Below are 22998 nucleotides of genomic sequence, written 5' to 3' on the forward strand. Positions count from 1 at the left end.
TATAGTCAAGGTTGCCGTGGAAGCCACAGACGCTTGTAGACAACGACCAACCTAAAGTGTAAAATGGTTTGACAAGGAGCTACTTTAGCCAATCAAAATAGGGTTGCTAAGATTATGGACGAATCATGCCAATCGAAAGGCGGAACTAACCTAATTATTATCCTGGACAAGAGACAGAAGCTGCAGTAATCACACGAGTGTCAAAATGATGCTCGTGGCCATCACATTAGGACAATTTTTTTAACTGATTTCAGATATAAGCATTTCAGCACGTCCGGGTTCTCATGCCTTTATTTTCTCTTCATCTAATAACATCTTTTGCAACCCAGACAAAGGATTTTATTGAGTTTTTCGCCGTGATTGTGGTAAGTCTGCCTGCGAAGTCATGACCTGTTTGATGGAATAATTGTGGTCTGTAATATTAAAATAGACTTTTGGCTGAAGTAGCCATGACTAATATTTATTCTAAACATGTTGCCTGCTATTTTGTAACACAAGTTGAGATAAGAGAGGAATGAGTCAAGATAGACTGAATTGGATCTGTACTCTATCAGGATGGAAGCTAGTATAATGTGATCTATGTCCCACTATTCACATTTAAAACATTTACATCACCAAAAGTGTAGTGGATGATTTAAAAATATGTTTTAGGATCATGTCAATGCATTGATCAAGCTTTATCCCCCAACGTCTAACCTGTAGAAAAGTGCACAATGTATACACTGTAAGACACTCAAACTAGTTTGAGTGCCTTTGGTGTTAAAATAGACACTGGCAAAGGATCTTTAAAAAATAAAATACAGATCAAACTCCATACTTTGTTATGAAGCTTTAAATATTGGTTACAAATAACAAGTTAATCTGTTGTTTCTTTCACTACAGAAGAGCTCACATGGTGTGGCAGAGAAGACCCCAATTTAAGACACCACAAGGCCTGTCCCTTCTGAATGAATAAAGTTGAAATGCCTTGAGCTAGCCACCACCGTAAAATGGCAAGATTGGTCTCCCTTGTTGTTTTGGTGGTGGCGGTCAAGACCAAAATGAATGCCCGTGGCCCACGCACCATGGTTCTGGGTTTTACTCTGTTGATGAACATGATAGCGGCAGATTCACCTGTGGCAGGTAAGGAACTACCTGTCTCCGACATGCACAATGTCATCAAATATGATTGCAGAGGAACAAGGCACTGCAGAATTATATTTCCACATCCATACCTAAATGCATGTGACCTGGTTTTCTGTGTGTTCTGCAATACAAAACAATACAGCACTGTATTTCTATTGAAATAATAATGTGATTTTAGGGGAAAGCTGAAATTCAGTCTTCACAATTAGCTACAGCGTCAGCAATAAGAAATATTAAAGACTCCATAATATAAGCAAATAAGGATAGTATTTGTGCTTCTCTTATTATTATTGTTCATTTTCCATTCCGCCTATCTTAAGGGTTGCAGGGATGCAGGAGCCTATCCCAGCCAACTATTGGCACCCTGAATTGGTTTCCAGCCAATCGCAGGTCCACAAGGGAATGAACAACCATTTACACATACATTCATACCTTGGGGCAATTTGGAGTGGTCAACTAGCCTTGCATGCATGTTTTGGGGATTTGGGAGGAAACTGAAATACCCAGAGAAAACCCACACAGGCCCGCAAAGAAAATGCAAACTTCACACAGGGAATTTGGATCCCTCTGGGTTTACTGTGCTGACATTATTATTATTATTAATGCTTTTCAAAGTACAATTACAAATTACAACCGCAGTCTTGAACTCCAAAATAGTTGGCACTTTTTTTAGATTACTTTAAATTTTTCGATTAGTGGACTCTAATATGTCAATCTTTTGAAAAAAACAACTAATATATACTTTTGGTTCAGAAAAAGGAAGTTTGTTCTGTTCATGGAACATTCTCTTATAGAGCACAAATTGACTGCTTTGTTTACTATGGTTTGGATAGATATGAAACAATCCCATGCAATGTGGAATTGGTCAGTTTCAGTATATAAACTCTTTTGTGAGCAGCATATTATTACAGCCTGCCACTACAGCATCTTCTGCAAGAGGGATAACATTTTTAGTAAGTAGTAGAAGTTTCCTGGCTAGCTGTGTACACTACTGGCTTTTCCAACAACAATGGAATTTCTATATTTAAGTCAACTTGATTGAAATATATAATTTTTGAATGGCAACAAAGTTATGTGGAAAAACCAAACATATAACATTTGCAATATAACAAATATAAACCTATGTTCAGCATACACAAAAATCATTTGAAAGACAGACAACAATGAAGCCATCATATAATCTTTTTCTCCAGAATGATACAATTTATTTAGTGCTTCTATTAAGATGTGTTTACAGGCAATATCCATTTCTAACTGTTGTCTCAAAAAGAGGTCTCTTCCATTTCCAAGTTCCCCGTCTAGTTTTTGGGTCAAATGTAGCCAGGCAACTTGTGTTTAATTGCCTGTCCAGATTTGACGTGACACAGGACTTTTCCTTGGTGCGTCACCTTTTCTCTATGTGTTTCTTGGCACTTTTAAATTCAACAGATCAGTCATTTCCTTTTAAATGAACCCAAAAGACATTTTAAAGAAGACCACTGGCAACTGGCAGGTTCAACTCTTAAAGATTCCGGCTAGCGAATATGAAGCTTATCAACTGTGTGGTGAAATTAGATCTGTATGCGATGACAACATGCCCATTCATTATTTATTAGAGCAGGGGTCTTCAATGAGATCGATGACTAGAAGCTTTCAAAGCTTAGCTCGGGGTCTTCTACCATCCTTAGGGCTAAAAAGCAACTGTGTCTCATTGTTATTTTCCTGCTTGACTATTTAACTCATAGCAGTGAAATTTGCTCAAGGCTAGGTCAGTGACATGAGCAATTTATTATCATTTTTAAAGTTAAAAATAGCCTGTGGTGTTATGTGGAGGTGCAGTGACACATCACCTTGATATCACATTATGGATAAAATCCGGTGAATATACTTAATGTTTTTTCATCTCATGAATATGTTCAATGGAAAGAGCAGCATTGAGACTATACTGCAATGAGTGCACAACATATGCTCGGATGAACCTGTTGTATGTCTTATTGAAACATAGTTCCTTCAGCTTTACTTTATTGACCACATTTTAATGTAAAAACAATTTGGTATTAGACATTGTATTTTTGAATAGGGGCGAAAACATATAGTATGGTAGTAGTAATAGGGGTGATTCTACTTTACAATTTATCGATTATTGCGACCATGTCTGGTCTACAGTATCCACGTAATTTGAGGGATTACTGTACTTTACCTAAATATACCATTGTACCGGTAGTTTGATCTGGAGGGATACATATTGAACGCAAGTTAAGAGGACAAGCCTGATCGTTGGGCCCACTAACAATTGAGGCAGTGCCAGAGGGTGCTGATTGACTCAGTCTTCTCGTGTTACATGCTGAATTTCTGTCCAAATACTCGCTATTGTTTAGTAATGGGGCACTCCAGTGAAGAGTGGTTAGCAGGACGGCTTGCTGGACAAGTGGTAAGTGTGTTGACCTCCCCGCCTGCGACAAAGCAAATTAATGTTTAATAATGAGCAGGTATCCTTGCATCTGTGATTTATTTCATGGAATTCACAACTATTTGAGTGCGAGTTAATTTTTTCATCATTATTATTTATATCTCACTTAATAAGGGTACTTACTCATCACATATTGTAAATGCGACTACAGTATTTTTGTTCAATCACTGCTCTCCCTACTAGTCTGGCCAAATATTTCTCTCTGATAATGATTCAGATATCGCTTGCTCTTTCTATGTGTCTGCCCAGAAAGGCAAGCAATGGGGATTTTATATAATTTAATTGTAGACGTCGCCAATACTGGCGTCAGTCAAGCGTTATCTTGCTAGTTTTCGGGGTTGTGCATCAAGCAGAGGAAAGTGCACAATTTGTGGTATTAGTTCTTTCACAATCCCTGCTACAGTATGCTTACAATTCCTTTTAACAAGCCTGTTTCTGCTTTTTTAATGGGTTTTTGGCTTTTTCTTATATAACTCACTGCCCCTTTGGGAGTAAAATTAAGTTAAAGAATACGATAAATGTTAAAATTGTCCCCTGACGCGTTGTCATTTAAGAATTTGCATTTAAACATTAGGCATTGGCATACTGCTTGTATATCTGTTGAGCATTCAGCTTCCTTGTGTTTTTTCCATATGTTACCTTTTTGTTTAATGCATATACAATATCATAAGACCATGTTAGACTGACATATGAGGATCAAGGACACATGAGTGAAAATTGAGTCTCATTAGCGAATGATTTAGCACCTCTTGAATAATTAAATTCCGCCTCATTAATTCTTTCGTGTTTTCAAAGTAATGAGACTGTTCTACATTTTTAGGCATGTGGTCATTATGGGATACATGAGAATATGTGCTGAAAAGGTGGTCACAATACTATCTGGCTGTTTGGGCTAGTGTCAGAGAAGTACATTTTACTCTTTAGTTGGATGGATTTAAATATAAAATATATAAAATAACAATCATAGAATCTAATTATTATTATGTTTCAGTTGACATAAAAAGGGAGCCAACAACAAAGATCATTTGCAGACACTTTAATGACAGTATTAATGATACAGTGATTACAATATAAAATATGACAATGGCCCTGTCCAATATTTGTCAGTTTCCAACTGCAAAGGCCTTAGTCGTTTGTTTTCCCGACATTGGCTACTGAACAATGTGTGGCTACTTGAGTGTAAGATACTCACATTTCAGAGGGCCAGGTGGCAGATCTACCTTACATAGTGTTAGCCTTCACTCATGCATAGTACATACATAGTAGTCACTCCTGGTTTCACTCTGTAGTCCAATGCATAGCTTGTCTGTCACATATAATTAAGTTTAGCCTTTGCATAGTAGACGCAGTTAGTAGTTCGAGTCGACTTGTTGCACCATTTTCCCTTACATAAGAAAAGAAAACTTTTAGTGGTATCTGTAATGTACGTATATATCTTGCATGCAATCTTGGTAGCTCTTGACCTGTCACAAATATAGCACATGCATTGCTGTGCTTCTCCAGGGGAGAACTGAAATGACATGGCATTTTAAGGTCATGTATCATAGTGTGACCTCAATCCACAGTTTATATCACTGGCATACATAAATGTAGTCTGGATATCCTATCCATGTCGTGCTTACTGTAGGTCGATGGATACAAGTTAGTCAGATAAAGTTGTCACCATACCAAAGAAGCAATGTTTGCTCTAGAAATCACGGCAAAAAAATATTGTTAAATGTACACACGCAATATGTACCTTACTCTGCACAGTGGCAGAAATTTGAGTACAGTGTTTCCAAATATTTTTTTTTAAGATAACAAAACCATAGGATTGTGAAAGTTAGGGCACATACACAGATACTGGAGAACTGCCATTATTTCATTGATATAATCTGTCTTCAGGTTTTATATTTAGGTTATCAATATAAATGTTTTGTTGTTAAATTTCAGGCACATCACCTTAGTTTTAACGAATGTTGTTTTATTATGAAATTTCATTTTTATCTCTGTCAATGGAACCAACCTTACTCACTATAAACTCCCATCTCCTCTTTTCTTATTAGATATAGATGGAGATGTTTTGAGTCCAACAAAGCCAACATTGTCAACTTCACCACCCTTCCTTACTACTGCCTTAGACAACAAAGACACAGATGTCATTCCTCAACCCAACTATGAAACCTTCACTCCAAGTAACCTAAATGCAAAAGAATCACAGCCTCTTTCTACTCCATCATTACAGCCATCTCAACTGGTTCGGGGATCATTTCTAGAATTTGAAGAAGATAAACATTCCAATGAATGGAAGGAGGCCCAAATCAAATCTGCCAATCAAAAAACTATTCTCTTGCCAACTCCTTTGATACCTCAGATTCAGCTTCAGTTAAATGAATCAAGGCCTTCTGCTTCTGAAAGTTCAGCAGTGCCACAGCGTACTTTTTCAAAAGAAGCTCAAAATGATCGAGTGAGTGAGTCAACTTCAACTGTGACTTCACTAACTGGCAAACCAATGATTCCACAGGATTTCAGGGATACCCCATCAGACGAAGCTTATATTTTAGATGATGGTTTACTATACCCTACAATGAGTTCACTTTCCATCCAGCAAGGGAACCCTCTCTATTCAAGTGGCTCCACAGTAACAGAAAATGAACCACTGGATGTACTCCCCAATCCACATGAGTTTCTATCCCCAAGCTACAGTGTGCCTTTCATCAGCCCTTATCTTACTCCTGAACTGACAGAGGCTCCACCAGAGGACTTCTATCCCACAAATACCATCGACTTTGACTGGGGAAGTGGAGATTTTTTGGAGACAATAGCATTCCTAAATCCCGGAGAAGAGGACCACTCCTTGGTCACCAAGGTTCCCGAAATATATGATCAAGAGGACAATAGAGAACATTACAATACCGACTTTCCTTCCAGGGTTGGTGTCTCCCTTTCATCCTGGCACCATCTTCATATGATGCAGTCTTCAATCCTGATGACAGCATCTTCAACACATTTACCTCTGCCATCAGTGGATCGCTCTTCTCTTTCTCCTATTCATACCACAATTGATCACATACTGCAACTTACTCCCACGGTTAGCAATGACCTAGTAGAAACATCAGATAGCATAGATTGGCCTGATACTTACAGCATTCAACCCACTGATGTTCTGTTACCAGACATGAACAGCTTGGAGTATTACACCACACAGCTGACTAAGGAGAACTCTGGTTCGGGGAGAGAAGTTGAAAAAAGAAAGAATGTCACTTTGCTGTCCAACAGTTCTTCTCATAACACACACAAGAGCAGCAACAACAGTCATGGAAATGTAAATGAAGATGACTCTGACCATGAGTCGTCAGGCTTTGAGCTTCTCAGTAACACAGCTAACATGAGAACAACAGAGATTTTCAACAACTCAAAGCCTTTTCTGCACCGCCTTGATGTCACAACAGACTTTCTCGAACCATCTTCTACAATCTTGCCGACTCATATGTTAACCGCGGATGGGTTTTCAGCCACTCACACTCTTGACCCACACAGCAGTGTAATTGTACGTCCCAGCGCTTCAGATTTTCTACCAGATGATTTAATCGGTACATTGTCTCTGACAGATGTCCAGTGGTTTGTCACAGAGGTCTTAAACCCTTCTTCAACCTTTACTCCAACAACATCTCCCTCCTCTGCTCTGACTGAGCATTTTCGTCCTTCAACTGAACGAGCAATCAACATCACCTCAGTCTCATCCAATAGTACAGTGCTCCCTCCTCTTATGTTGGGAGATCAGGGAGTGACTAATGATGAATTTGACAATACAGCCACAATGACCTTGATTACAACCGACAGTGAAGCTAATACAACTGAACCCAACGCCATATTTTCAAATGCTAATGCAAATCAAACGCTCAACCTCACTCCACTTGTGAGTGGTGATTGGCAGACTACAACTCCGACATCTCGACAGTACCTCTGTGACCCTGAGAAGCCAGAGTACAATGTTAAAATAGGTAGATAATTGTGTTATCCTTTATTAAGTACAGCATTTATTTCACCATGCAACTTGTGGAAAAATATGTCTATTTACACCTGACTGTGTCCTTTGTTGTAAAGGTTTACCATCTGGAGCCAAAGTTGAACATATCAAATCTCAAATGGGTGAGATCCTGAAACGGGAATTTAACAAAACGGTGGAGTTGCAGGTAAGTTGTTTTTCTACACTAACTTTTAGAAATATGCTTAATTGATGTTATTCCAAAGATCGAGTTCTGTCATTACATTCGAGATGAAATTCTATCACAAAACATGTCTCTTTTCTAAATGGACAAAAAAATCAACTAATCTATTTTGGCCATCCAGGACACACAACCAAAAAAAATTACAAAACAATAACTTTATTTCTTTGCTTTTCAAGGTTGTAGAGCCACCACCAAAGTTCATATTTCGGGTTGTGTCTGATCCAGTTCTGTACACAGCAATATCTGTCATCAATGCCCTACGAAGGTCAGGGCGCCACTTCCTGTTTGTGTCACCCCACTGGATGACACAAGATAGTAAATATCAAGTTCACACAGGTAAATAGATTTTTAAATATAATATTTCATATGTATTTTTTTTATTGATGCACATAATATTTAAAAGAACACAATAACAGCTCTTTTTCATGTTTATAATATTCTTTATTACTGTGTTTATAAAGTCACTTTCACCTGATTCCCCTAGGAGTCATGTTTGAATTCCTTCTTTTTTACTATATTTGCAGTGCTGCAATTTGTTCCTGTTCAGGTCGATGTACGTTATTGTAACTTCAGCGAACGTATTGAGAGAGGTTTGACCTTGGCTTATGCGGAAGTGTGTCAGCGCTCTAAGGCACCAATCAATTTCACAGTACATGTAAGTAGAAAACATGCATGTCTCTTTGTACTTTGATGTCCACATTTCTTTGCAGTATTGAGAATGTTGCTTGTAAGGAACCGAGGTTCTGTCTCCTGTATTTTTACTTTGTTGTCTACAGATTATCAATATTACCATGGCTGTTTCTAAAAATCCACAACAACTGGAGAAGTATCCAGTGGACATTACATTCACTGTGCACGGCCCTCAAGATTATCTACTGGGTTCAGAAGTCAGCAAGGCTCTAATGAAGCTCACCAAGGTGGAATTCAGCTATTATATGGGCTTTCCTGTCCAGCAGATTGCTGAGCGTAAGCGTTTTAACTTTTCCAAAATATTAGTATTTTTACTTAACACTGTAGTACAATTAGCTCTTGGATTTGATATCTGTACGGTCGCACAAACAATACATAACATGATTTACCCACCCCCTCCTAAATAGCCTTTCATTACCCGATGTTGAACACAAGCCAGTTCCTTCGATCCTCTTGGGTGAGAACAGGTAAGATTCGTTGAATTCTTGAGTATCATCAAATATATATATAATCAGGGATGTAGAGTGTATTTGACATATCTTTGTTGTGTCATTCATTCATATAGTTCTCTTGGGAGTGCTGGATAGTGAAGTGAGCCAAAGGACCTTTCAAGCAAACATAGAGCGCAGGATGGCCATATTACTTGGAGAAGCCTTGGGATCGGTCAGACGTGTCAAGAGGGCAACAAATGTTGGCAACAACAGTGTTCAGGTAAATTTGAAAATGTTTAAAAGTGACCCCCAACCCTCATTCAGAGACAATATTCTGAACATTATAGTGTTACTGAACTTCAAAAAATAAAGAAGAATTGCTGCATATTTGCATTTGTGCCTGATGCAAGTCTGAACTACACTGCTCCCCTGTCAGTCCTGGAGACTCATTATAGGAACTGTTCAGTGTTTGTGTAACCACTGAAATCCTTACTGCTTTACTAATCAAGCTCCAGCTTTTGTGGGGTTGCCCTGCACCTGCTCATCAGCGTCACATAGAGTTAGATGGGGCCATGTCCCCATAGCAACAGCATCCTATTCATCCAGAAGCGAGCCATTCAAAGACCACCACTGCATCAAGTGTTCTATCTATTTTCTTCCCCCCAGTCTCCCTTACTCCTTCCTGTTTCTTCCAAAGCCGCAAACATCTGATGAATTTTTCATTGTCTCGGTCACTTTTTTCAGAAGAATGCTATCAAGAAAGTCACAGATTAGTGTTTGGTAAATTTAACATTTAGCAGAGCAAAAGAAAGTTATTGAGCTAGAAGATTGCTAAAGTATTAAATACTTCCTGGCTGAATGGCAACATTCTTAAGTGTGTCAGACCTCCATCTTTTCTGTATCATAAAAAATCACCAGGCACTTTATGAACAGGGGTGAGCCAACTGTGCTTATATTCTTTTATGAGTTCAGCTTTAATTTAGCTTTGTCAGTCCTTCTTTTTTTTAGTCATGACTATGACTTTTATATTTCCATACAAAGGGCTTTGTGCTTGTTTTTTCATAACACCCCTAAAGTGGCACAGCCGCCAAGGAAGCCTTGCTTCTTTCCTTTCTTTTACATTTCCCAGACTATTTTCTAATGGGAATAGTTCATTTCATTTTTTGGAAACATTTCCTCTCTCCCTTACATATGTCTCTGTCCTTAACCCAATTTACACAAACATAATTCCATGAGAAAAGTGCATGTTATATCGGCCAATGGTAATGACCAGAGACTGGCAATAGAATGGAGCTGCCAAAGACTACACTTGTTGCAGTGACCATCTTGTGACTGAACTGTATTCTGGTGCATTTAGCTGATATTGCTGTTATTTGTTTTAAAACCATGTATATCAATCTCCTCTGGCTTTGAGAGATCCAAATATTGGCATTTAACCTGTAGGGTACATGCAACTGCTAAATGTCATACATGCTATCGTTTTTCCTGTGACTGTAGTTAATGGTAAATAATATCATTTCAAAGGTTGTGAGCATGAACCGGTCTGTGGGTGTGGACAATCCATTGGAGGTTGTGTATTTTGTGGAGCATCCTGATGGTCAGAGGGTTCCTGCTGTTGAAATGGCCAACATTCTTAACAGTCTGGATGTCCAAAAGGCAGCCATCATCTTGGGATATCGTGTTGATGGTGTTTTAGCACAACGTGAGTATCTTTAGCATAACCCTTTGCTTGCTATAGCTTATGGATGCCATAATATTTGTACAAACTCAATACCAGAAGATCTTAGTTTTGTTGGTGTACCCAGCAAAAGTTACAACAAAACGATCACTTATGCAATTAAATCTGCAGTCAGAAAGCCTGATTTCACCCAAAGTTCCAAAAAGCTAAAGATCCAAGACACACTGCTAAAAATACTCAAGAATGTCTAAGAACGCTGGATTATTGTAAAGTGGCTTTCTTAACCATGACCCAAATCCTTTTGAACAACAACAATGAGTTGGCTGATGCTCAACTCTCATTTACTTATCAAAAGTTGCGTTTTTCTTTCGCCAAGCCCTTTTAAGTAGATTTACTTTTTAAATCATTTCTCCAGACATCAGAAAACAACAGAAAACCACATTTGAATTGATTTTAATTTTTCATGGTACAACCAATCTAGCGTGCCATGTTACCACAACTAACTTTCAGTATAACACTTGCATCAAAAGAAAATTTTGCAAAGCTTAAAAATAACAGGGAAAATGTTTGAAATTAATATGATTTCCAATTGCTCTCTTTTACAGCTTTCGAAAAGGGGCCATCATTGCCATATGTCACTAAGAACCCTAACTTGTGGATCATCATTGGGGTAGTGATTCCCCTTCTGGTGGTCATCTTCATTATTGCTATCCTTTACTTTAAATTGTGTCGGACGGACAAGCTGGAGTTTCAGCCAGATGCCATGACTTCCATCCAACAGAGACACAAGGTACTATATATTTAAATGGGTTTATTTGTACACATAACAGGTTGCCACATAATCCCCATATCATTATTTCATTGGAGAAATTACCCTTGTAAAACATCATTATTTTAGCAAGGATTTAATTAGCTAGATGGTGGTCTGTTTTTGTCCCTGCAACTGACTGACTTGTATGAACGCGATCTTTGGCCTGACAACTGTTTAGGTGGCTTCCATCTTCCTGAATCCCACAACATTATAACTGATAAACAACATCAGTGCATTAAGTGTATGCAAAAGATGGTTCCTTCTTCCCGAGAAAACCACCAAATGCATTTAGAATCTTAAATTGTTTTTCTGATGCACATTCTTCATGCTGACGTCACTAAAAGGCTACTTAAATGTAAAAGTTGTTTTAGGCTTCTGGTCTAACCCATGTTAACTGTGTCTTCCAACTTTGGTCCTCTCTTACTAGTACATTTTCATAATGAAGCCATATTGATACCCTTTTATTAATGCGCAAAGAATTGAAATTTAAACTTAAAACGTGACACATAATACCATTCGCCCTTCTGCTCACAATCTGCTACCTCACAGACCCCTGTTCACCAGTCACATCTTCAACATGAGAGTGGTATTGAACTTAGTAACGAAGAAGAAGAATGGACATACGAAGAGGAAGAAGTGGAGTATGAAGATAATGAGGAGGAGGAGGAGGATGAGGAAATTTGTGTTAAAAGCCAGAAGGTAGAGAGTAGGAGATAGAGGAGTTTTCGTGGTATGAATGTGCTCTATGTTTTTGTGCTAGAATCAGTCCTGTCGACCATTGCTTGTCCTCAGGGAACACTTACCCTAAAGAGCAAGAGCAGTAAAAGCAGTGAAGAGGAAGAGGAAGAAGAACCGGAGACTTTTGAGAGGAAACTAGTCGAACCAAAAAACAAAACTGGGCAGGAAAAGATGGCAGCACAAAAGAGAACCAAGGAGATGAAGAAAGAAGAGAGAATGAGACTGTTCCCAAAAGGGAGGAGGGACTATCAGGAGGTACAGGCTTTAGTGACAACAGAGATTGATGTGTTTTGTAGCTTCCCTGTGCTTTGCCCCCTGTCATTAGTGTGGGATCTCGGTAGTTGTTTTGTTTGTTTTACATTTGTTTTTTACGTGTGTGTTGAAATAGTTGTTTTTGAAATGTTAGCTATTTTTTTTTGTGGCTAAAAATAGATGAATAGTTTCTTAGCCTCCTCAATTCCTTAATTCAATTTGAGCAGTGAGTCTGTATTTCTCCTCTGTGCATTTGGGGTGAAAAGCTGGCAGTGTTTGCATCACGTGGCATACTGCACATTTATCCACAAAGACTATGGTCTTTAGGTCAGAACTCCTGTACAGGTTGGTGGACCAAAACATTACACGGTTTACCTTGAATTGAAAGCAGGTTGCATTTCATTGACCTCCCTTGCCTAAAGTGGCACACATGCATCACCATAGTAATGCAAGCCAAAATAACCCTGCACCTTTTGACAATTTCAGTATTCAATTAAAACCTTATTTGCAGCAACCACACCATGCCCAAACGTTATAAACATGTTTTTGTGTAAACATTTGGCTTATTATATGTCTCTTTTTCAGCTACAGGCCCCTAGTGTGAAAGGCTTTGACTTTGCCAAGCTACATCTTGGTCAACAGAATAAAGATGATGTCATAGTGGTCGAGGAATCATTCCCAGCGGAGCCTGCAACTATTTCAGATATGGATCGCCCCAGTGTTTCCCAAAATGGCGACGTCACTAACGACAAAAACTCCGCCTCCTCCACCAAAGCATCCCGCAGCTTTCGAAGACGAGAAAGGTCAGTGCAAGAGAGGAATGGGTTTTTCGTCTTTTTATGTCTAAACAATAACATACCAGCAATTTTCAATCTCTCATTGAGTGTCATTTTTCTTTTAAATGTTTTTATCAAACAGAAGTGAGAGATAATAAGCTGATATAAACATAATATACTATGGCCGTAGATAGTAGTTTCCAAAACATTATTCAACACTGACATTCTTACCCACTGTTTCACTTAATAATACTTTAGTATTTTTATTACTATCATTTAGATTATTACTTGTTTTTCCATATTTGTAAAAAAAAGGGGATGACTACATTAGCAGTTTAATTTGTATCTATCAACACTAATCTTTGTTTGAAGTCTCACCAAAAGTTTTGACCTTGGGAGAAAAGTGTTATTTTTCATTATGTATGTTAGTATTCCAGCACGCAAGTCCATCCTCGTGCATCAATTATTCATTTACGTGTGTGCTTTATGCTCAGGATCTCGCCATCAGACGGCGATTCCATGGTGAGTGATCGCTCCAGTGGGCGAGAGTCAACTGAGGAGAACCTGAGAGCCCAGGCCACACCCAGTGACAGCAAGCAGACGCGGAAGGTCCCCATCAATGTTTTAAATGGCAAGTGGCTCTGGCAACACTCAAAGCACTTCTCAACACACAGCAGATTGGGGGGAGGAGAATACTAACACTGAAAATGACATAGACTGCCTATATGAATAATAATATGATGTCTTACCAAATATTTAAAAGAAGAGGCAATACGTTTGCAGAGCTAAGTGGGAAGGAGAACACAACAAGAAAGAAACCAAACAATATTTTTGTTGCCAGCAAGAAAACAAAAAGTGGACGTTATTCTGACAGCATGTTGATAGATTAAAGGTTGTAGTGCCGCCATGAGACATTCTGGAGCCAAAAGCATTGAGGCACACTGTCTACATGCAGCACATTGCAGGCAGCCTGACTCACCCACACAGGAATGACCTCTGTTTTTTTTTTGCAAAGATAAGTCTTTGTCTGTAACTTCTTACGCTGTTTACGAATTGATTAATACTCTTTTGTATGAGCAACACGTACCACAATGTTGAGGCAACATTTTTTTGAGGACCAACAAGTAGCTTTCGTCACTTGTGCGGAATGAACTCAAACGACCTTAGGAAAAGCGTTCATTATCAATGGACACAATATCCAGGGCTCAATGTTTAATGCTTCCCAAAGGCCTAGGTGAAAAGAATACACTGCCCGACAAGCAGCACGCCTGATCGGGATAGGGACTAAAAAAATATTCATATTTCGATCTGCGGGCACGGATTGTGAACGAGCGCGACGACGGACGATGTAAAATCCTAAAATCCTTCCCACTATTTTGGAAATAAGACGGATTAACTTAGCTTTGGGTTTCCAGAATGACTTCACAATGGCTCAAAATTTGCAAACCCCAAGCTTTACCATCAGCAAAGGATCTCGGTAGCTACTTAATTTCCTACTAAAAAAATAAATGCATATAAACCGGCAGCTTGTAAAATTTACAGAATAAAAAGTACGCCTTAACGTCTTAATGCTCCGCACACAACAGAGTATGAGTTTATCGATTTCAGCAATAAATGATCATTTCCAATAAAACTGTCTTTCCTCTCTATTGCGGTGCAGGAAAAAATAGAATTGGTAAGACTTTGTCTTTCCTTTTTTTTCCCAGCAGCCATCCAATTGTTTTGTTTGTTTTTGTGCTCCGCTTGATCCCACCATTCATCACACAAATTGTTGTTTCTCCCAAATAAAAATATCAATGTTCGGTAGTGATCCCAATATTCCTTTTGACTAGACATCCCGTTTTGATTCAAAAGGTCACTTAGACTTAGAATCTACATATACTGTATATAAAGCTGTCAAATTGTTAAAACTCATCCCTACAGGTCCTCATCCTCCGAAGGGTCTCAATGACCAGATGTCGTCCGCTTCCATATTTGAACACGTTGATCGAATGTCGCGGGCCACAGATGTAAGCCGAAGGCTCCCCAACAAAGTGCAACTTATTGCCATGCAGCCCATGACAATCCCACCCCTGCTGAGCCACAATGACTGTGGAAAATTGTCCAATACCTGCAAAAGCAACAAGGAGGTTTGATTTTTCTTGTTCTTCATATTCACATATGCAATTTGAGGAACGCAAAGCTCCTATATTTACTGTATCTATCTGTTTTTTCATCAGATCCAAATGGCAATGAGGCAGAAATCAGAAATGGAACATCATCGGAACAAGATCCGTCTGCGTGGAAAGAGGAAGGGTCATTATGACTTCCCCGCTATGGATGACATCGACCTTGCAGGAGTCAAAGAGCTGGACCACGTTCACCATAAAGCACAAAAGCAGATGGATAAGATGGATCAAAATTCACGAATTCCAACAAGCTTCAAAGAACCCCCCAAAAGGTTGGGATTGATTTATTTTTTTGGTTTCCAATCATGAAAACTGATGAGGTATCTTATCCAATTTGAAGACATCTGACGTTTTTTCCCCAGTGCACGAGGGAAGCCCTCTCCCAAACAGAGGAAGAAGGAGCAGTTAAACGGCGGAGTAATGACAGATGCAGACAAAGATAAACTTATCACTGAAGACTCAGAGGCTGCTTACAGGAAGTGTCCTGGGGTCAACAATGTGGCCTATGTGGTAATCAAAAACCTGAGTGGCTTTTCGCCAAACGTTCTGTAGAAACTAACTGAGGACATTTCTGACTGAAACTATTTTGACCTGGATATTTTTCTTGTTCATTTCAGTCAGACGCTGACCAAGCCTCAGGCTTGCCCCACAGAAGCCCATCCCCCACAGACGAAGTGTTCCTCGGGCCGGCTTGCTCACCTCCCGGACATGCCCCTCCCCCGCCGCCTTACATGCCTCCACAGCCCTCCATCGAAGAGGCGCGGCAGCAGATGCATTCACTGCTGGATGACGCCTTTGCCCTTGTGTCACCAACTTCACAGGGCAGTTCGGCAGGCATTACTCTGCCAGGGGTCAATGTCAATGCTTCTGACTCTAGACTTTGGAGCCCATCTTATCAAGGTCTTGGCCCTTACACTGGGGTAAGTACTTAAATGTAAAGAAGTAGACAAATATATCACCTGCCATTTTGAGGTAATGATGTGCCTCTATAGTACAAAACAAGTATATGTAGTACATTCCCTTTCATTTTTTTTCTCCAGCTCATTCTCAGCATGAAGCCTCTGCAGTAGCTTCAAAGTTTCATCTTGGCAAACTAATCACTTTAGTACAGACCATCTGTCGTTGTATGAAGCTCCTTATCTCATTTTGAGGTCTTTATGACTGACTACCTTCTGTTTTATCTCCACAGAGATTCAGCGACCTGAGTCTGTCTCCTCCTCTTGTTCAAGGCTTAATATCAAGGTTGGTAAAGCATCCATTTGAATTTCTATACAGTATTTGGGCAAGGGGGACAAGTGAATAATATCCAGCACTCCTCCTTTTTTCCTCCAGCATCCAAGTGAGTCAGCTGAATAATTTAAGGACTCATTTTTATTTCATTTGTTTAATGGAACAGGTCTTTGCATTTGCCCATTTGCTATCTTCAAAAAGGCTGAAACGCACGGACATGTCGACACATAAAATATTAACACGCAATATGCTTTTTCCTGGAAAGTAGATCACTGGGCCACAGCTACTTGAGATAAATAAGTGGAAAAGTCGTCTTTTTGTGCATTAGACTTAAGCCTCCCACGCAGTCCCTAAAAATCCCAGTTCTAATGCTTTCAAGTATAAAGAAAAAGCCACAATGTGATGTTTTCCAGGCAAGAGCGCGCTTTGAGCTACCTTCCCCCAAGAGAGACAGTCCTGCCTGGTGAGCAGCTCCAGCTTGACCGCCTTTACTCCATCAGAGGACTTTACACTGATGAGCTACCCATGTCTGCTCGGCCGCGGCCAGTGGGGGGCACTACTGGTACAGTTGGAAATCATTCTTTCTTTGTAATGTTTCATTCCGTATCGATTTTATCGCACACAGCATGTTTAACACAAGGAAATGAAAGAGTGCTATAGTCAACCAGTGGGATTACAGATTGGTCTGTAGACTAAAGTGGGTGGGGTACATTTTCAAAATGTGGGACTCTTGGTTTACTCGACACATCATGATGGCTCCTAAAATCTTTTTATTTTATTTACAAGAAGCTAAATGATTAGGAGGGGAAGGATGTTATGCAACCACAACTCTTTCCTCTCCTGAAATTTATGCATCATAACATTTTGGCTTAGAATCATGATGTGTATTGCTCTATAAAACCAAACAAAATGTCAAATATCTGCAACTTTTTAGAAATTTACCTAATGACCTGGTCTCTTTTTAAATATGTGAAGTTGAAGTGAGCCAGTGGCATACACAAATTGTATTAGCAATTTACTGTAACGAGTATGTATCAGACAGTCAGTGACTGACACACAACACAAAACAAATCACGATTAGCTACAGATGACTGATAAAGTATATTTATCATAAAGACTTCACGTGGCCCTGTGTGTGTTTAGGAGCCCAACTGCATCATCTTACACAAGTGGGCCTCCCTAGTCGAGTAAACGGTTATCCCTCTGGAATGAGGGGCTATCCAGGACCGAACGGGAGCATCAGATGGAATGACTACCCCGAGGAACCTTATTACAGAACGCTACAAGATAACAGTGCAGTGAGTACTGGAATAACTGACTTTTGTTTTAGATCCCTACACATCACTTCTTTATGGAGGCTAAAACACTGTAACACTGACTCTAATTGCCCCTCCACTCCAATAAAAAGGCAGTCTTATTTTGTAGTGCTAGAGTTCAATTTAGTGCAAAATTTACTTTTGCTTCCTCTTCTGACTACCTACTACTACTCCTCTATATCGCAGATGGCCAGAAGTGACCTCAGGGAGCCGTCAAGTCCTCTCGCCCGGCCCGACTTGGAGACAGGCTATCTTTCAACCCCACTCACACTGGACGCGAGGCTTCCCACCCAATCCTCGGCCTCCTTGATTAAGGCCATTCGCGAGGAGCTTCTACGCCTGTCACAGAAACAGGGGTTCGGCAGCTGAGGTACCTAGGAGCCCACCTGCTTACGTAGGTGATCATGCTTCCTGTGGAAGCTCACCAATAAGCAAAGCAGAGAGCTCTTGCTCCTGTATTTCAATGTTAAGATGGCTCATTCAAGGTTCCGGATGCACTTTTGGAGACTGACTCATTGGCTACCCTTGACCGCGATTATAGGTTTAATCCATTTCAACTGGGAGGGCCTGGAGCGAGTGCCCCATCTATCTCCATCAATGAGTTGGTGACACTACAGTATTTTGACAATTAATCATCTCCAGTTTATGACTTTAACCGTTTTATTTCTGAAGAACAGTATGAGGACCAGGACTCGCGCTACATGGACCAATCAGAGACTTAGCTGTTCGTTGTTATGACCTCATTATTTACAGAAAGGTATGTACATCTCCATCTCGTATGAGCCATGCTTTGCCTTGATAACGTAAAGACGTTTGTCTTATCCTGCTCCTGTGTCGTTTACAGCCAGCAGTTCACTTACTAGACTATAAACTCATTATGCTACCTAGTACATCTTAACTTACCCTGCACAGAATTAGTCTGAGCACCTTTTTGGACATTCAAGTCATTCTGTTTTTTGTATATTTCATGACTAACGTTTAGAAATGTAAAACTTTGAAATGCCTTGAAATCCATGTTCAAATATAGATACAGATGTGGCAAATTGCCACTCAGATTTTGTTTGCTCTGCTAAATGCAGATTAATGTGGTTCCATAACCAAAGTAATAATGGTAAAAGTTTGATTTAGGATGGTGAAGGATACACTTGACTCATAATACGTTTACTAAATCACTTTCTCTTTTTCATGCAGTATTTTTGTTAATGCCTTTCAACACAGGGTACTTTATATTTAATGTGTCGTTAATGCGCTTTTAGGATTTGTTTTTTAATTTTTTATTGACATCGCCTTGTATTATGACCACCATAAACAGATTGGAAAACGGCTTTTCCCATGATACTACTGTATGTCGACTTCTCATGGAGAAGTCATTTTCTTATTAAATTAAAACAAATGCGCAAACCATTTATTGTCCAATCCGAGTTTAGAATTATTATTGCCTGCCAGCGGCATGTAGTATTCTCAAGATGACCCCCCAAAAAAGGAAAATACACATGCACTTTGCAATATTCGGGCCATATTTTATCCATTTTAACATTTGGCAACTGTTGTATCCAGGCATGCTTTTCTAGATCTACTCCCATGGGCTCATGCTTGCCAATTGATGTAATTATCACAAATGGACACAATGGGGCAGCAGTTGCCAAGAAAAGTCTTTTATTTGGATGCTGATTTTGATTTAAAAAACAAATCGACAACTTTCAATTCTGAGCCTAACCTATTTTTGACCTTTTCTCATTTTTAATTAACCCTGTACAGACAAAGGTATTAGATTTGACATATAATATTTACCAATGTGAAATGTTTCCCCCATATTATGTAAATATACTAATTTATGAGAAATTCTATTTAAAATTATGTCCTCTTATGTTCTAAGGCACCATCAAAGGCATTTTTTAATTCCTATCAAATATTTAGTGGTTTTGGCCTTAACCCACAACCAATAAATCTACCGTAAGCAATACATCCACCATTATCTTTGATACAATAGACATACAACCAGTAGCACCTCTATCAGCCCATATAGGCGATCGATCGCAATGGCCACCACAGAGTTAAATGAGTCAAATATTAGTTTAATATGTTTTTTTACGAGAACTCTTGTCTTTCTTTTTATTTATGTGCTTGTCCTCCGCATATATCAAGCCCTATCTCATGCCATCAGACACTTCTTCCCCATAATCCCATTAGAGGTTCTATAAATCCACTGAGTGATGCAGCTAAACACTGCAAATCCTCGCCAACCGCACTCTACAAAAGGGCATGTTGCGAACATCATGGCAAACATCTCAACAAAGCAAAGAATGCTCTTTCAAGATTACATGCTTTACGCTGTAAGGGATGGAAATTCATCTGTATTGTTTTCGACTCGTACTGTATCTAATCACAAATTTGAATTAGTGACTCCTTGTCTGGCCTCTCCCCTTTTTTAAACTATTTAACCCCGATTTATCTCCTCTTGACACCTTGTCAGTCTGGGCCTGGCTGCAAGGGGATTACAGTGAAGCTAAAGGTAGCATATAATATATACAAGGGTCACTAACTCCAGTCCCTGGGGTACCTACACAATCTGTCTTGCATATCTCCCTCCCTCAACACACCTAAAAACAAATAACGTTATCAGGTTGCTAAGGTGTTGATCATTTGGTTCAAGTGAGTTTGGATAGGTGCCCCTGGTGACCCCTGATATCTCCTGTATAACTAGTCTCCAAATGGTTCCACAAAGGCCTGCAGAGGGGTAGAGGGTGCAGGATTTCATTTCACCTAATTAGGATCTTTTCACCAATCTGGTATCTTACAAGTGGAATCAGTTGATAGCAGTCAGGTGCTGCTTATTTTAGCAAAGACCTCATTGGTTAAATTATATCTGGTGGATCAGTTAGACCAAAAACCAGGGCCCATGTGGACCCGTTTGGGGACTTATGCTGTGCAGTATATAGTAGTTTGTACACGGTGCATATAGAACATCTGTAGGATGGCCCAGCAGCCAAGTGGTTAACACAGGGGTGGGAAAACCGGTCATCAAGGGCCACTTTGGGTGCAGGATTTTGTTCCAACTGATCCAGCACTGACAGTTTAACCCAGGGATGGCCAAGTCCGGTCCTCGAGAGCCCCTATCCAATCTGTTTTCCATGTTTCCCTCCACCAACACACCTGAATCGAATAATTGGGATCGGTACGAAGCTTCTGGACAGCTTGCTGATCAGTTGCTCATTTGATTCATGTGTGGTAAAGGAGAGAGATATGGAAAAGAGGCAGGATAGGGACTCTTGAGGACTGGACTTGGCCACCCATGCTCTAATTGGTAGATCTACACCACAATGTACTGAACTCATTTAAATTCTTAATATGACTCATCTCAGTCAATATGTGCCTGTGGGTTTAGGATGCAAGGTTGCTTTATAATACTTTTTGGTAGGGGGCTATTAACCAAGAAACCCCCTGGTTACTAATCCGGTCTGTGGTTTTCAGTCCGGTCTTTCGAAAGCACAACAAGAACACATCTAGGAGTTAATCTGGATCATGATGGTCATTACCGCCTGGGTGGCCAGCCAATAAGGGAAGTGGGAGGGTGGAAGCCAGTAGTGGAAAGGAGGAGTTAAGTAAATTCTTCTAGCCACTGACCTTGGAGTGGGAAGGGAAGCAATTTGCATAGTGGGAAAGACTGCTGAGTTGGGCAGCTCTTGCTTTTGTCAACGCAAGACAACCATTCAGCACTGTAAGTAGAGATATATTTTTATATTTCTATGGTACTGTTACATAGACTTTCCCATGCATGTGGCATCCACAATATTTTATTGACCGCATGCTGGACTGCCATTAGTTCCATTTGCCAGCCTGTGTTATTGTTTGTTTCATTCTTGTTGACATAACAAAAAATAGACTGCTGTGCATTAGTCTCCACTTTTTGTGCTGATGAGTCAAATGAGCCACTGAAGCATCTTGGGCCTCACTCAGCAGAACCCAGCTGTGGGCCAGACAGTTGCCATTGTCAGGGAACGTACATCCAAACAAATCAAAAATGTTGGATGTACTAACTGCATTCACAACAACTGGTACTCTTTGTACTATGACTGATATTTAGATGTGGACATATGTGCGCAGAGATGTCGGCGTGTGTTGTGTGGTGTGTTAGTGGAGGAGATTTCCATTGAACCATAAGCACATTGTCCTGCATCATGTCACACAAGTACACTCTGGTCCCTTGTATACACTTGCCATCCTCAAGGTCACGGTACAAGTTATCTCCATCCCTTCCCACACACTGTGTCAGGGGGCACAGTGTGAGATTGTTCTTGGGTCCACTGAGTATGAGGCAAAGCTCATGTGATGCTGAAGGGGGGGTGAATAGTTGTCATTCACAAGAATGCTTCTGGTTGCTGGGCACTGTCCCCTCCTATCACTTCACTCGCTCACTCCACTGTCAGCAGCCGTCAACCTTCTTCTTGCTTTCCCTTTAGAGAGCTGGGAAACAAAAGATGGATCTTAAACAATATGTTATGTATGTTGATGAATGCATAATGGGCTGCAGTTCTTTTTCATACATAAAGACGACGGGTTGGCATATAATCGTCTGCAGCATTGATGACGTCTTGGTCAGCAGATGGGCTCCACAGGGGGGGACTTTAGTCTCGGATGTTTAATATTGTCTACAAAAGGACCTTAATTGAGCAATTTTTGGTTGTTTTAAAGAAATTGACAAATATATGTGCAGATGAGATTGATGCATTTCCAGGTGGGATGGCTGTTTTTGCTGGTTTTGTCTTTCTGTTATGAGGGCCTTAAATGACTAATTTGTTCAAATAGCTTTTGCCTCCTTTATTAGTTATCACTTTAGTACAACTATTTACTTTATTTGGAGCAACAGATCTCAAGCAGTTCATCCCAAATTCAATTTACAGAAATGTGATCTTCTGCACTACAGTTCCCATGGTAACTCGTAAATAAACAAACATAGTTTGCACGTGCCAAAGTGCTATAGACATAATCATTTGTCAGCTTCACCACCTCAACCCATGTTTCATATGTGTATTTATCTATTTGTAGTCAAGTCCTTCAACTTTGCTGTCTCTTATATGCGTCTCCTATTTTTATTTTTTTTATCCTGTCTCGGCTGAACACAC

The 22998-nt window shown here is 39.8% G+C and overlaps 1 protein-coding gene across 2 annotated transcripts; it reads left to right on the forward strand.

Annotated features, from left to right (window-relative positions):
- Positions 1 to 205: 205 nt before the first annotated feature.
- On the forward strand, positions 206 to 19281 carry LOC144180929 (UPF0606 protein KIAA1549-like). Of its 2 annotated transcripts, none has more exons than XM_077709104.1 (21): positions 206 to 365; positions 883 to 1122; positions 5620 to 7557; positions 7661 to 7749; positions 7962 to 8121; positions 8310 to 8440; positions 8562 to 8751; positions 8883 to 8942; positions 9041 to 9186; positions 10431 to 10608; positions 11190 to 11374; positions 12971 to 13188; positions 13656 to 13792; positions 15085 to 15290; positions 15381 to 15601; positions 15692 to 15839; positions 15947 to 16249; positions 16519 to 16571; positions 16973 to 17121; positions 17703 to 17857; positions 18062 to 19281. In XM_077709104.1, exons 2-21 carry the CDS (start codon positions 990 to 992, stop codon positions 18242 to 18244), a joined length of 4983 nt encoding a protein of 1660 aa, XP_077565230.1. In that variant the 5' UTR covers positions 206 to 365; positions 883 to 989; the 3' UTR covers positions 18245 to 19281. The 2 variants fall into 2 exon arrangements, with proteins under 2 accessions (XP_077565230.1, XP_077565229.1); XM_077709103.1 differs by having other exon boundaries at positions 886 to 1122.
- Positions 19282 to 22998: the final 3717 nt, after the last annotated feature.

Source organism: Stigmatopora nigra, chromosome 22 (assembly GCF_051989575.1).
Source record: "Stigmatopora nigra isolate UIUO_SnigA chromosome 22, RoL_Snig_1.1, whole genome shotgun sequence".
Classification (NCBI taxonomy): Eukaryota; Metazoa; Chordata; class Actinopteri; order Syngnathiformes; family Syngnathidae; genus Stigmatopora; species Stigmatopora nigra.

Excerpts from the sequence above, each read along its gene's own strand:
- LOC144180929 (XM_077709104.1), top strand. The coding sequence starts at position 990 with ATGGCAAGATTGGTCTCCCTTGTTGTTTTGGTGGTGGCGGTCAAGACC. Across the intron at positions 8,943-9,040 it reads ATCCTCTTGGGTGAGAACAG|TTCTCTTGGGAGTGCTGGAT; the intron begins GTAAGATTCGTT and ends TCATTCATATAG. Across the intron at positions 17,858-18,061 it reads CGCTACAAGATAACAGTGCA|ATGGCCAGAAGTGACCTCAG; the intron begins GTGAGTACTGGA and ends TCTATATCGCAG.